At 46.3% G+C, this 16,026-nt stretch overlaps 1 protein-coding gene across 1 annotated transcript in view; it reads left to right on the top strand.

Annotated features, from left to right (window-relative positions):
* Pdzd2 (PDZ domain containing 2) overlaps positions 1-11,575 on the top strand; it is a 346,988-nt gene extending 335,413 nt beyond the window's left edge. Inside the window, exons 22-25 of the mRNA XM_026783724.1 lie at positions 1,186-1,287; positions 2,192-2,462; positions 4,742-4,876; positions 9,003-11,575. Of these exons, the coding sequence (XP_026639525.1) occupies positions 1,186-1,287; positions 2,192-2,462; positions 4,742-4,876; positions 9,003-9,166 (672 nt within the window). The 3' untranslated portion in view covers positions 9,167-11,575. The remainder of the gene's footprint in view (positions 1-1,185; positions 1,288-2,191; positions 2,463-4,741; positions 4,877-9,002) is intronic.
* Positions 11,576-16,026: the final 4,451 nt, after the last annotated feature.

The raw sequence follows: 16,026 nt of genomic DNA, 5'->3' as shown, positions 1-16,026 counted from the left end.
TTGTAGCAGATACAGTGCGTCTTTGCTCCAAAGGTGTTGTAGCAGATACAGTGCACAAGGACACAAGAAAGCCTCAACCAGACAGGGACACAAGACGTACTCTCAGAAGGCAGTGGCAAAGCGGTGCTTTGGGTGCAGACCCAACGCCAGGCCCCGCTGTTGGTGTGACACCCTGAACAAGAGTGCAGTTTGGTGTTGAGGACCATTGATGGTCTTCTTTCCCTGTCCCTCTGTCCCCTCCGTCTATGCCAGTGGCACTTCTCTGCTTTTCCCACAGAGCGCGGGACGCAGGAGCTAACACCAGAACTGCCCAAACCAATACCCTGGGGCCTTCTGGTGGCCCATGAAAGATCAGAGAGGTCAAAATTCCAGGTTGCTTTTCCGGCTACCACACACTCAAGCTTTGGTGGGAGGATGCTGTTTATCTGGCTTCCCAATGCTGTCCCAAGTTTCTCAGGCAAAATCGGCCCTGACCATCAGCCACTAGTATACTTGTTTCTCCAAATACCCCTGCAAAAAAATAATTTAAATAAACAAGTTTTGATGACAGCATGCCCATTTTAAGGTTCACTGTCCCTGCTCTAGGAAGAGTGTCCCTGTCCCAGCATCAGACTACCATCCAGAAACTGCAAAGACCACTCACTAAGCCACATGTGTGCAGCTGTGTTTGTTGAGAAAGCCTAGAAGTCAGGGTCACCTTTCTATGCACTGGTCCAGGTTGGCTGAAGGTGCCCAAGTCTTCAGGACTTACCAATAGAACTAAACACTCATCCATCAGATTTCCTGATCAACTGAACCCATGAGTGGTTTTCGGCTCCCTTTTTGCCCAGTCCTCAAAGTTCGTTAGCTTGAGGCTATCTTGAAGCCCTTGGTGATTACTTCATGAAAAAACCGAGCACTGTAGAGCTTTAAAATGTTACTGGATCATGTCTAAAATGGGGGTGAAGTCAAATTTCAAAATACTTTGTTTAATGACAAATATGAATTGCACCTGCAATTCAATAACCAAATATGGGCACACTGGTGTATAAAACATGGCTGCAATGGGCCTTTATCCTGGCTGTTGGTACTTATTTTGAAGCCCAGGTTTGCTAATGATTGTGGACCTGGGGAGTGTGGCTCCCATTGTAGAGTGCTTGTACGTACAAGGAATGCACAGTAAACCGTCTTCTTTCTCTTCACCAGAACAATGAAGACACTTGCTTCATAGTCTTGAATAAAAAAGAAGGCTCAGGTCTTGGATTCAGTGTGGCAGGAGGGGCAGACATGGAGCCAAAATCAGTCATGGTAAGCAGTCATGCTACAAGGCTCTTGGAATATTCCTCGGTAAGCAGCAGAATTTGATTAGAACACACATTCCAGTCAGAGATCTGAGTTTTGGTCCCTTCTACCATCATGAAAACGGGAGCATGGGAATGTGGGGTCAGGGCAATGTGGGGCCCCAGGCTCACTACTGCCAAGGCAGGCAGCACCAGGTTCCAGGAAAAGCCATAAGCTGACACCACCCAGGGAGGGCCAGCATCTAACGGGTAGGACCTGACGTCCGACCATTGGCCAAGATTAGATAAGATGGCCAGATGTCCCTGAGCCCAGGAATCACCTATTCCCCTTTTGCCAAGACCCCTAAAACAATGTCAGCCAATCAAGGTCCTGAACCCTAGAAATCCCCTCACCCCAACCTCTACTATGATAAACTGGGCTTGGCACTCCCTGTTCTCAACCACTGAGTCTGACGGATGGAGAGTCCAAGCTTAAGCTTAAATAAAGGCTCTTTGCTTTTTATATATGGAGTATGGACTCCATGGTGCTTGTGGTTTTGGGGGGACCCTGAGGTCTGGGCTCAACGTGTTTCCAGTGTTTTTATCCAAAGCTAACTTGATGTGTAGGTCAAATGCAATATATGTCTGCATAATGCTATATTGTAGCAATTCTATGGTTACGCAATAGAAAAGAGTCAAGTGCCCTGTGCTTGCAAATTGTAACACTGTAGCACTCGGCGACCTTGAGGCCATTTTTAATGGGCAAGCCCAGGTCTTATCCCTGTGGACACGTGGGTCAGGCTGCTACAAAGATTTGTAATTCCACCCTGCTCACTGTGCTCACTGATAAAGTGAGGACTAGCTCCTTGACTGGGTTTGCAGCTACCCTCTCACTATCAGTTTTGTGATTTGTCTTTTCCTTTCTGTCCTAGGTCCACAGGGTGTTTTCTCAGGGTGAGGCTTCTCAGGAAGGGACCCTGAGCCGAGGGGATTTCCTTCTCTCCATCAATGGCACTTCCTTAACTGGCTTAGCCCACAGTGAGGTTGCAAAGGTTCTACACCAGGCCCAGCTACACAAACATGCCCTCCTGATCGTCAAGAAAGGGAATGAGCAGCCTACGTCGTCTCTCAGGCAGGAGCCTCCCTCCTCGGGTGGAAAGGGTCCACTCCCCAGAAAGACCTTGCCACTGGAGCCGGGAGCTGGTAAGTCTCCACAGATAGTGAGCAGGGCGGGTACAGCTGGCTGATAGAGCAGACTGTTCCAGGACCAGACTTACTAGAAGATAAAATAGCAGCCTTTGTAACAGGAAATTCAGTGTGGAAGGAGAGATTTCTGAACATGGTGAATCCTCGAGAAACATCAGTTGGCACTGTCTCCTGTTTTTAGCGGACTATAAGGAGATGAAGGGGGTGAGCGTGTTTCTGTGTTTGAAGACAGAGACTGTTGCCTTTATGTGCCCAGAGCTTAGGAGAGGCTCAGAATAGGCCCCCTTTGCACTGTCCACCCTGGCTCAGAACGGCCTCCCTGGCACCGTCCACACTACTAACTCTGTTCCAAGCCTAGGCTCCCCAGCCGTCAGAGGGGCCCCGCAGACTCCCTCAGCATCCTCTCCCACCATCTGTCTAGAGGGCAGGTAGCTCCCAGCTTGAGGCAGGCAGGTCTTTGTTTCTTAGCATCCATCCTGAGAGTCAAGGTTGACCAGATTTCTCTGCTCAATTTGGCCTCGATGTGGCATGAATTATCCGTAAAGCCTTTTTGGAAATGCTGTTTGATTCTGTTAAATACACAAACAGTCCTGTCCAGATGCTTGTGCAGAACACGCTGTTCTCAGTATTCCAGTCCTGCATGGTCACCTATCCTCAGAGCTGCGGTCCTACCCAGTCTAGGGAGACACCCCAGTCATGGCCATGCTCACCTCTATCCAGGCTGGCACCATCTAAACCGCTTGGTGCATTCAGTGGGAATTCCGCTTGTCCAAGGAAACACTGAGCGCTCCGTCCTGATGGCTTCCAGAATGTGAGCCACGTTGAGTTCAGTTACAGATGACTGTCCCGCTGTCACTGAAATCCAAGATTCCTGGGGCATGTCTGTGCATCTAGCCTGAACCAGACTGCAGTGTTCCACCTTGGGGGCTTCCACTTACTATTTCTGTATTCCACTGCAACCTTCCTCCACTCTGCAGTTAGCCCGTGCCAGACTGATAAGCATCTCTCTGATATGGGCCTATCTAGACAGGGGAGGCACTTGGATAGCTGCTCAAAACCCTGAGGACCAGAAACTCCCCTGCTCTACTGAACCAAGAATTCTGGGGAGCAGGGACCAGGCATGAGTACATCTGCAATGCTGCAGGTGACTCCAGGAGAGAGCCCAAGGTGGTGCCCATTCTGAAAGCCTCCTTCCCCCCTTTTAACAGCAAGTTACCCATTAAAAAAATCATACCACTCGCGGTGGTGCATGCCTTTAATCCCAGCACTTGGAAAGCAGAGGTAGGCGGATCTGAGTTCAAGGCCAGTCTGGTCTGCAGAGGAAGTTCAGGATAACCACAGAGACTATAGAGAGAGACCCTGTCTCAAAAACAAACAAGCATAAACACCACTCCTAGTATTAACAAATTAGGCCACACGGGTTGGTATTAAACTGCAATAAGGAGCTGACAGTGAGGCCTGTCCAACTGTAATCCTAAGGCTTATATTAGGGAAGCAGCTTCATCCATTCGTGGTCCCTCTACTGCCTTCCAAGCAGCTGAGTACGCCTTTCCATTCAACTCCCCAGTACAGACTTAAGGGAACTAAAAGGCAAATGTACAGTTCCTATTCAGTCCCCAGCCTAGCCCTTCCAAACAAGCCATAGAGTTCATATCACCATGGAAACATCCCCCCCCCTCGCCCCAACAAGAGCCAGATGCCAATGGAGGATGCCAGTGTGAGGGAGGCAAGCACACCCCAGGGATGCTGAGCTTCCTCTCATAGAGGCACAAAGGGCACAGGGCAAGGAAGGAAGCCCTACCCAGTTCCAGGGAACTTCCCAATTATGCCAGTCTCTCTCATGAGCCGGGCACTCCCATGCCTCTGTTTTCAATAGCAGATGGTGACATTCTGTTGCTATGGTAGCCGGGGTTGGCAGGAAATCGAATTTGATTCACTGAGTGTGACTTCCATCCTCACCGGGATGTGTGCTACCAGAATGCGAGACTTGCCAAGAGCGGTTTGTCTCCTGGGCATTTCTGCCTGGGAGAGAAAGCATTCTCTGCACTTGCGGGATACAAGAATCCAGTAAGACAGGATTCACAGGAGGGCGCTCCCTCCTGGGGGGTCAGCCTGATGCCGGGATCAAAGATGGTACACAATTCCCAGCAGACAAGACTCGGGGTGACCAGAGTCCACAGTGCCCGGGGCAGGCAATGCGTTTTGGGGGGCATTAGACAGGTGGCATGTTGAGCATGTTGCCTGTCGTTTTATCATGACAAATGTCCTTCCTGCAGGGAGAAACGGAGCTGCTCACGATGCTCTGTGTGTGGAAGTGCTGAAAACCTCAGCGGGGCTGGGGCTGAGTCTGGATGGAGGGAAGTCATCCGTGTCTGGAGATGGGCCCCTGCTAATTAAAAGGGTGTACAAAGGTAAAGTATATCTCCATGGAAACCCATCCCTTCTGTGTGAGGACCGAACTGCTTCCAAAGCCTGCGGTGCTTTCTGTAACGATGAGTTGTATTGTGCGTGTATTAAAACTCCCAAGGCCCGGGTAGGTGCCGAGGTGAGCATTATCATCAGATACGCCAGCAAGAGCACCGAATATCAACCAACAATCCAGTGAGTTCAAATACTAGACTGCAAGAAAAGGGGTGGAGGGGTAAGCGGTTTTTAATAGTTTCTTCATCAACTTGAAATTCTTATTTTATGACCTTGGGAAATTGTTTGGGCTGGGGAGATTCTACTGTTATTGTTTTTTGCACGTGTGTATGATATGCATGTTTGTGTGTGCACAGGTGAAGGCCCACAGCTGCTATCAAGTATCTTCCTCAATTGCCCTCCACTTTATTTACTAAGACAGGGTCTCTGGCCCTGTGCTCACCAGCTGACGTCTGCCTTTAGAGTGTTGGGATTACAGGTGACTCGCACACATGCCCAGCTCTTCTGCAGGTTCTGGAAATCTAAACTCTGGCCCTCACACCTGCGTTCATTCTAAACAATCAGAAGTTACATAATGGTATAGCTCATATCAGCACATACACACAAATAGACCAGAAATTTATAGTTAGAAGATACAAGGAAGTGATCAAGTCATGAGACTGCTTGTTCTTAAGATCGATTGATTTGGTGTATGTCTTTGAAAAAAAGAACAAAAAGCAGACAGGGTCTCACTACGTAGCCCCTGGCTGGCCTGGAACTCAGAGATCCACCTGCTTCTGCCTCCCTGATCTGCTTTGATAGTTTCTGAACTTGTGATCTCCTGAAACCTCTCTCCACTCCAGACACATAGTATTGGTATGAGCTGTGCTTTAAAAAAATAATAAAGTAGGTAGCTGGGCAGTGGTGACACACACCTGTGAATATCTTGAGTTCAAGGCCAGCCTAGTCTACAGAAAGAATTCCTGGACAGCCGAGGCTACACAGAGAAATATTGTCTTGAAAAAACAAAATAAGAAGGCGAAAACTACCAGCTTATGCAACCCCCAGAAGCCACAGGACAAAAATAAGCAGGGAATGCTGGCCCAAGTTGTTGGGCCGCTCCTTTCTAAAATTTCTCTGTGGGTGCAGAACTTCCATGATCTGGTCACAAGGTCATCTCAGACCCACCTTCCTGCACCAAGACCATCCCCGTTCCTTTCCTGAACCTGTCACATTTTGTCCTAGCTCTGTTCAGTCACAGCCAAATACATATGAACAATGAATATGTTACATCTTAGGAGAATAGTTGTAAAACATCTCCAGCCTGCAGGCCCAGCACTCAGGAGGCAGAAGGAGCTGTGGCAAGTCTGAGGCCAGCCTAGACTATATACAGGGAGTTGTAGGCCAGCCAGCCAGCCAGCCAGCCAGGGATACAGAACAAGACCCCATCTAAAAACAAAATCAAATTTCCAGGCAAAGGAGCAATGAAGCCCCTGGTGGTGAGCTGCCCTGTGGGGCCCAGAAATGCACAGTCAGAACTGAAGCTTACAGGCCACGAAGGACAGGAGCTGAGCACCTGTTCTGTGGATGGCGGATGTAGGCACCTAGTGATGGGAAAGACTGGGGCTTGTGCCCCAACGGTGAACTAGAAGCAAGACAGCTTGCTTGATAGCTCACGGTCCCACACGCATGCAGAAAACAGGCGTGAATCTGGAGTCAACCTGTTATATGTACTATAGAGGCTTAGCAGTACAAGGCTAGAGGAAACACCCATGCTCATCCACCCATTAAACTGACAGAGCAGAAGGAAGCAGGAAGCCAGTGGCCTGTAGGAGTACTCACAGGCAACACCTCCCAGGGAAGAGGGCACCAGGGCATCTGCTGCCAGCAGAACTCACACTGAGAGCCCGTTAGAAACTAAAGGCAGGGCAGCAGCTGGGCAGTCCCTGAAGTCTACATCTGCTGGCACCTTGAGCTTGGCCCTCCCCATTTTTAAAACAATCCCTGGCTTTCCCGTCTTCTGAAGCTTCCACCAGAAAACAGTGATCGATCATTACATTCAGTCGGTCGGTGCCTTAAGCCCAAGTGAGAACGTGTTCTATACGCTGCCCTCCTGGATTCCTGTCACTGCAGGTACCTCGCTGAGTCCCAGCTATAGGTGAAGCGGTGAAGGGCATACAGGATGGGACTAAAACATACCGTGGGCCATCTCCCAGAGAACCTCGCCAGCCCGACAGATGGGCATGTCTCTAGTCCTTTCTGTTGCCGGGCTGTATCCTCATCAGATTTGGTGTGGGTGTGTGTCCGTGTGTGCACATCACTATCCACATGCAGAGGCCACAAGACGATGCTGCAAACCCTGAAGCTCCTCTTTCTGGTGGGTGTAAGCCACCAGACATGGGTGCTGGAAAGTAAACTTGAGTCTGAATTTGGGGCCTCTAGAAGGGCAACAGCAAGATGCTTAACTGCTGAGACATCTCTCCAGCACCTTTCTGTAACATTTTACCATGGCGGTTAGAGCACAACTTTCTCAGTAGGTCACCTTTACCCACTGAGCAATCTTGCCAGCCCTAAAGACCTAAGATGGCTTTCAGAAATATTTATCTACTCAGTCTTTTGAGACCTGAAATTTTTTTTTTATTTTATACACGGCTTTCCCGTATAGCTTTATTCTTTTTTTTTAAATTTATTTATTAAGGATTTCTGCCTCCTCCCCGCCACCGCCTCCCACTTCCCTCCCCCTCCCCCGATCAAGTCCCTCTCCCTCATCAGCTTGAAGAGCAATCAGGGTTCCCTGACCTGTAGAAGTCCAAGGACCGCCCACCTCCATCCAGGTTTAGTAAGTTGAGCATCCAAACTGCCTAGGCTCCCCCAAAGCCAGTAAGTGCAGTAGGATCAAAAACCCATTGCCATTGTTCTTGAGTTCTCAGTAGTCCTCATTAAATTTCTAAGAAAGTCAACTTTTTTTCCTCTCATACTTCAGTTTTCTCTTTCAATGGTGACATTTCTTCCTCGGTGTGAATTAGCTATTCCATAGCAGGGAGGAAATGGAGGCAAGTTAAGATTGTCTTCTGAAAGCCCCTAAGTGTGCTCTAACTTCCACAAAGCTATGGAATGTAGAAACATGGGGAGGTGGGGAGCTCTGGGGAGCTCTGCATGGAGGTCAGCCATCAGATAAGCTAGCACCACAGTCCCCATGACCTGATGAGCAGGTCGTCAACCACTGGTGCTCGGAGCCTGACACAGCCCCAGCCCCAGCCCCAGCCGAGATTCTGCGTAATCGCGAGCTTGTCAGAAGTTGATGCTTTAGTTCTTGGCTTCCTTTGCCAACTCTGTGTTACCGGTTTGTTTTTTAAAGAGATTTTACTGTTTGAGTACACAAGACTTTCTGCCAGTATTACAGAGGCTGCGAATGATTCATATCGGAGTGGGAAGTCCTACTTGGTCTTATAACATGCTGGCTGGTAAATGCCACTCTATCCTGTTACTCTCTATCCAAATCAGGCAGAATTTAGCAACCTTATCCTTTCTGTGTCCCAGGATGCTTGTGAACAATGACTGCATTCGAGACAGGGTTTTTCTGTGTAGCATTGGAGCCTGTCCTGGAACTCACTCTGTAGAGCAGGCTGGCCTCAAACTCACAGATCCTCCTGCCTCTGCCACCCAAGTGCTGGAATTAAAGGCGTGTACCACCACCACCCAGCACAACTCCTTTCTTAATTAAAGGGCAGATAACCTTGAGAAGAACAAAGGCAAGTCTTTTGGACTTAAGGATTTGTGCAACATCATGCTCAGGATCACACCAATTTGTGACCTTTCTTGGCCAGTTCATAAATCTGTTCCTTCATGTAGTTAGACATCAACTTCAGCCAGGTGGAGATGCACTGGAGTAGGGCAGAACCCTTCCCTGGATCCTGCATGTGACCCATGATGGCAGTATCCTGGTAGCAAAAAGGTGATGTGTGGTTCTTTATAGTGTGGATACTCCATTTGAGTAAATCCGTTATCTTCCCTTTGCCAGTTGTAGGCTTGTTTATATGGGGACAAATGTGCTCCACGGTTATTTTATATTAACTCTTAGATGCCTCGTTTTAAGGATGCAGGTGCTAACAGTTTCTTCTGCATTTGTTCTGGCAGGTGGCGCAGCAGAACAAGCTGGAACAATAGAAGCTGGCGACGAAATCCTTGCTATTAACGGGAAGCCTTTGGTTGGGCTGGTGCACTTTGATGCCTGGAATATTATGAAGTCTGTTCCAGAAGGGCCTGTGCAGCTAGTGATTAGAAAGCACAGGAATCTGTGAGTCTTAGCCAGAATCCCCTCCCCCAGACTCACTTCTTTTAGCAAATCAGAATGACTTCTTTTAAGGACGGATGGGCTCTGGAATCAATACACAGCTGATACAGATATCCACGACTGTACTTTACATAAGCCTGGACCACCGAGGCTGGGGAGTGTCATTTCGTTCAGTGCCTGCCCCTGCCCCCCCCCCACACACACACATTTGCAGTGGATCAAGAGCTCATCTGTTCTTCTAGAACACCTAGCTACACCTTTGCATCCTTCTTGCCACCTCTCCCAGCAGCAATCCTGGTGAGTGGGGACCAGAAGGGTAACACACATGCCCCAGCTAAAATGATGTATGTATGTAGATTTATATAATTTTGTAAGTAAATGACATAGTGCTTTTAGGTACATACATGCAGTGGAAGGCAGAGCTATGGGTCTATGTATGTTACCCTGAAAAAGAGAGACTTAAAAGAAAATGAATTTATGACCTAATTGTTAGGCAGAGCTCAGGAATTATGCAACAGTGAAAAAGATGACAATTTTAAAAAGTGCTATTTTTTAATGAACGTAATGTATGATGTGGACTGGGAGGTTCTGGTCATTTTCTGTTTATGAGAGTGTAAGTCATAAGGCTGTTACAGAGTGACAGTTCCGATGAATTGCAATAAATAGCTGAGAACTTCCCTGCTCGGGAGGAGGGAGTTCTAGCCTGAAAGCACCTTGCATCTAGTTTTCAAACTTGAGTGTATGTTTGAATTCAAGACTGGTCAACATAAGAGCAGGCAAAATAGTGTGTTTCTGTGCCCACACACATGCACACCCCCTTAAAGGCAGTTGAGAGTTTAATCCTTCATCTTGCAAATGTAGTCTGTGGTCCTAACGGAGTTTCTTCTGTGCATCCTCGATGGAGAGTTCCCTGTTGGTTTTGTTCCTTTCCCCCACCAGACCTACAGCAGCAGTCTGTGGTCCGGCTCTCTTCCCTGACAGAGCTCTGCAACGGCTCAACTTTTTGCTATTTTGGTGTTTACCATTTTGCAAATTTTGCTCTTGCCAAAACTGGGGTCCTGCAGACCATTCTGACTCAAGGTTTATGAAACACCTCTGGTTGCCTTGAGCCTCTCCGGAGCCCTCCCTCCTCACAAAGCTGGCTTTCTGCCTCTGCGTTGACCCGATTTTCTGAAATCCCAAAGCCTCACCAGCTTCACTTACCAAACAAGGAGGAAAATGGGAAACCAGGGTGAGTCCCTCTCAAGGAAAAGGACTGTACAGTGCTTCCCATCCGATCCTCAGAGGGTGCCACCCAGTGCTGGGTCCTGAGGGTCTGGGTGGAAACATGCATTTGTCAACAATCCCACATGCATGATGCTACAATTTTGTTTCTTTAACCACAGCTGGGTCTAGGGAAGAAAAAAAAAATCACTGAGGTGCTGAGCTGTTGCCTTTGTACATCATGTTTTCCTGAGCCCATCCCTGCTGGCCATCTGTAGAGTACACCCAGAGGGTCCTCAGATGGGCACAAAATAACCGGCTCATTTTCAGCAGGTTTCACAAAGAGTTAGCTAGAAAAGCCTGATTTAGCATCTACTTTTCATTACAGTTACAAGTAGGATACTATAAGACGTCAGTGCAAGGTGCATGCTAAGTTGTTAGTCTCTGGGGTCAGTTTCAGCTTTCTTACTTGAATGATAATTTGAAGTCAGCACGATAAACTTCTTTTTCTTTTTGCCTCCACTCCTTTACAGTCATGCCTATTAATTAATAAGTCAAGTCCAGTCCTTTGTGATCAGGTAGGACTTCCTACAGCGATGGAATGGTCTGAGTGTTCCCAGAGCTCCTAGCTTTATTATACAAGGAGGACCTCTGGCTTACCACTCTGTACATCACCAGGCATCTGGCTGGCTAACAGTGGGAAGGTAAGGGACAAAGCCAATGCTAGCCTGCCTTCGACCCTGAGCTGGAAAGCTATTTATCTGTCTTCAGTGTTCAAGGCATGACTAGTACTGCTAGTTAGTCTAATAACGCCCCACACTTCCTGCGTGAACACTAATGGTATTGTTCTAAACCTGTTTTTTTTTTAAAGTGGTCAGTCATTCACAGTGAACTATGAGGGTAAAATGTGTCAAGACATAAATCGTAGTTGTAAGAAAATACTATGATGGCTCAAGTAGGTGGGGTTTCATTTCCGCCCTCCCTCACATTGCATTGCATTGGATTATATGGTTGACTTAATTGGCACCGCGCCTGTTGTACATTATACATTATTCTTTATTTATGTAAAATAAAATGCCTTATATATCAAAGAGTAAGTGCAATAATATGAAATGGCCTGTACATTTAAAAATGTTGCCACCAGTTATGTAAATCCACATCTCTGTAAACAATTTTTTAAGTAATTTTCAAAAAATAAACACTGCTTACTACTTGATTTTGCCTCATTATTATGTAACGAGTAATACCAAGTTTTTGAAAATGTGCCATTACCTTATTATCCCCTACATTGGTAAAAAGAGGCAGGGGTCCTTGGTTAGCTGCACGTTTGCATGGGTACACACAGAATCCAGCCTCAATGCAGCATACCTCTAACATCTGTTTACATCTGTATCTGGCTGGCTCTCACAAATTCCTGGTCACTTCTTCCCACTCCATCTTTCTCCCCCTCAAGCCCGACCTATGCATGCTTCCTCACACAACATACTAGCCCCACGGGCTTAGGACTTGCTGCACTGCCTGTCTGACAGCCAGTCCTGGAGCCTTCCAAATGGCCAGAATCCTGGCATCTACACCTATTACTACAGACAACTCCCAAACTCACAAGGGAAAATCCGCCCTAAAACTTCCTGATTTCCAACTTCCAGTAGCTCTTCTTTGCTACTCAGTAATTGTTTGCGTTTCCCCTCTCACTGTTCAGAAAAGCATTCTTTCCTAAGAGGAGCCCTATCTTGCCCTCAGACTTTCACAGTGAGAAGGAAATAAAAACCATCTTTATTGACGCTCTACAGCTTTAAGAAATGAGTCCTACAGAAGAGGTGAGAACACAATCTCAGAGTAAGGTTCTGGTTGCCTTAGCAGAGAGAAGCCCAATGAAATAAACAGTAACTCTGATTGTGATACAATATGGAAATAAACACCAGCCTGCTTTATGAATTTGGAAAATTTTACCAACATATATAGTAAGATCCAAGACCACTTTTCTCTCTTAGTAGGACACAGGTGGCAGGAAGTGAGGGTTCTAAAAAAAGCCACCAAACCCTTCATTTGGAGAAAGGTATAGACTAGAAACAGAACGTGCTCAATTGGAATCCTTGACATGCCTCAGGGCAGTGCGAGGAGAGGGGGACAACTTTCCTTTTCCAAATGGTAACAGGCAAGGCACCAGGTAAGATCCTGCAATAGAAAGCCCAGAAAGGTTATAGCCACCATCAATCCACGTGGGCTGTTCCTGATCCCACCTCCCCAGACCAGGTAAAGGACATACTCGGCTCTTGGCCTAAGGAATGTACTACACAGAATACACTGCTGTCAAGGCTGGGCACACTGGCCTGCCTAGAGCTAATTTTACTAAATTAGGCAATTTGAATGTATGAGTGGTATGGAAAACATAAGCAAAACGGACACAACTGATAAACATTTACAAGTTCATTTTGACTCACAGCTCCAGACGTCTTGTTCCTTGGTCACTTAGTTCTGTCCTTAGGTCTGTGGCGGCGCATACACCATGGCCAAAGGTGATTGTCTACTACATGGTAGCTAGGAACAAAAGATGAGAAAGGAAAGGCCCCCTAATTCCCTTCAGAGGTATGCCACCCTCCAAAAGGTTCCACCACCACCTCAACAGGGCCACACAGGCAGCCAAACCTTCAGGATATGGGCCTCTGAGATTGGAACCAACCGAGTGTAGTGCCAGGCAGTGGAGGCAAAGGGATCAAAGTTCAACCAATCTGAGATACACAAGGTCCTGTCTCAAAGAACAAAATGAATGTACTAGTTCAGGTAAAAGACCAGAATCCTCAGAACCACTCCAGAACAGAAAGGAGCTAGAGAAAAGGCACAGGGCCTATATCTCTATTTCACAAGAATTCATGTTGAAATAAGAATATAATGGACTTTAAATCCTGTGCACAAATCGTAAAAAGCAAGAAGAGCAAATAGAATCCCGGCAGACAACAGGAGCACACATTCTATGCCCAGGAAAACTGACTGCAAACCTCAAAATGCACTCGAATGCACTGAGAAAAATAACACATACACACACACACACAAAAAAAAAAAAAATCAAAAGGCACGACTAAATAATGGTATCAAAATAGAAAAGTTCCTAAGTTCAAGGTCTACTAGGGAGGCAGCCAGTTATAATGACAGCCTGTAACCCCAGGACTCAGAAGACAGAGGCAAGAGGATCACTGCAAGACTAAGACCAGCCTGGGCTACATGATGACATCTTGTGTCAGAAACAACCGGGGAGGCTGGGCAGTGGTGGCATACACCTTTAATCTCAGCACTGAGGAGGCAGAAGCAGGTGGGTCTCTGAGTTCAAGGACAACCAGGTCTACACAGAGAAACCCTGTAACAAAATAATATAAAACAACAAAAACAACTGGAGAGCTGGCACAGTACAAAGTGCTTGTACTTAGTATGGGTTCAGAAGCCAGGCATGGTTTCATACATGTAACCACTGCTCTAAGAGGTGGAAACAGGAGGGTCGCCTGTCCCAACCTAAGTAGTGAGCTTCAGAGCAAGGAGACCAAAGGAGACAGATGTTTCTGTGGATGACAAACGTGCTCACGTTAAAAAATAACAAACCTATATAGCTCAGAAAAAAAAAAAATGTCAGGAGAATCATTTAGAAGCACCCATTCCCAATGAATAAACAAAGCAATGCCTTAAGCTAGAGGACAAAAGGAGGAGATGTCTAAAAACCAATACAAAACAGATAGTAAAGAACCCACGGGAAAGTCACTAGCATACCTCACACCAGCCACACTGACAAGCTCCCGGTTCAAGAGGAACAACAGAGAAGGTGGAGAATGACTGAGGAACACCCTCTGTCAACCTGTCCACACACACGAGCACCTGCACACACAAAAATAGAAGGTGCAAGGTAGGGCTGCAGAATACTAAAACCAACCTGCCTGGAATTGAGGAAAGGAAAAAGATTGTATACCACTTATAAGAATTTATCACATATATCCAAACCTAAAATATTCTGCAATAACTCTGGGAGAAACATCCAGAAGGCAACCAGACAAGAACATGTTTACAAAGGACAGAACATTACCAATTGCCAGGGTTTGACAAGAATGCTTTATGCCAAAAAGAACGTTCATAAGTACAAAAAAGAATTTACTGAAGAATGGCTGCACTTACAATGCAGACACGCAATTACCAGAAGTGAGGGGACAGCAGAAGCAGCTCGCAGACTGGCATACACAAACAAGGTCCCAGGTTCAATTCCCAAGGCTGCCAATAAACAAACATGCCCTGAGTGTCAAGAGAAAAAGCAATGAATATATAATACTTTAATTTGAACACTACTAATCTTGACAACTAGATTCCTGATATGGATAGGACAAAGGAAAATTCTACAGCTGTACGTGTGAATCTGAAGTACCATCAGGAAGTCAAGAAGTACTTTTTTAAATTGTTGGTCAATGTAATAAAATATACATAAAATGCACTAATTCCATCACTACAAGAGTACAGTTTAGTAACATGAAGTGTATCTAAGTGTGTTGCAACCACCACCTTCAGAACCTCATCATGCCAAACTTAAAATGTTAGTTATTTTTATACATAAAAACACATATACAAAATGTTTTCTTCTAAAAGCAATCATCACAGTAGAAGCAGTCAAGTAAGAGTGCAAACTGTGGCCTTGAAGTACTATTTCACGAAAAAGAATCCATGGCTTGTTGGAGACACTGATAATTCCATATATGGAGTAGGAATGTACAAAGTAAACCTAGAATCTCTTGCCACACCAGGAGGTCATCAAAAGACTACTGGGACTAAGCAATAAAAACTGAAGATCCAAGCTGGAGAGATGGCTCTGTGGGTGGCAGCATCTGCTTCTAAAGCCTGCTGACCTGAGTTTGATGCCTACATCCCAGGATGTGAGGAAAGAGCAACTCCTGAAAGCTGTGCTCTGACCTCCACACAGGCCGTGCACGCAGGCACCTCGGTGTTCTCTCCCTTCCCGCCCCTGCAAATAAAAACACAACTGTATTTTGATTTTTTTGTTTGTTTAAACCAGGGTCTCACTATGTCACTCTGGCTGTCCTAGAACTCACTATGTAGACTAGCCTCACACCTCTTGAGTGCTGGGATACAAGGCATGCGCAACCACACCCAAACAGAAAATGTTTTTAAAAAGATCTCTGAAGAGAATTTAACTGTCCAAGGATAGGAAACTCGAGTACTGAGGGTAACTGTAATATAACAAAACACATGTCTGTTGCACCACAGTATAAAAAATAATCGGGCACTAAAAAATAGTTATGATTTCACTTATATGTGGCCTAAAAAACCAATTTACTAGACCAGAGCATAGAAAAGCAGTTAGAAGCCTGGGGTAAGAACAGAAGTGATTAATGGAAGTATATAATGTTCCAGGAGAGAGTTTACTGCACTGTGATCAGCAATAATGCAGCTTAAGGGCCGCAGAGGCAGCACAAGGAGAGAGCACAGGTTTCATATGCATGAGGACCTGGACCAGAAACAAAGGTACTGCAGAGCCACTGAAACATTAACCATTCTCACCAGAGGAAAGCAAGGGCTCAGGTGCGGGATGAGGCAGAACCTTAGGTTCATTTGCTCTTTCCCACAATATATACACAGATCAAAGCATAACATGACACCCCACAAATACAAAAAAAA

The sequence above is a fragment of the Microtus ochrogaster genome, chromosome 19 (assembly GCF_000317375.1).
Source record: "Microtus ochrogaster isolate Prairie Vole_2 chromosome 19, MicOch1.0, whole genome shotgun sequence".
In the NCBI taxonomy this organism is placed as follows: Eukaryota; Metazoa; Chordata; class Mammalia; order Rodentia; family Cricetidae; genus Microtus; species Microtus ochrogaster.
Note: the sequence above shows the minus strand (reverse complement) of the source record. Positions and strands in the feature narration are given on the sequence as shown.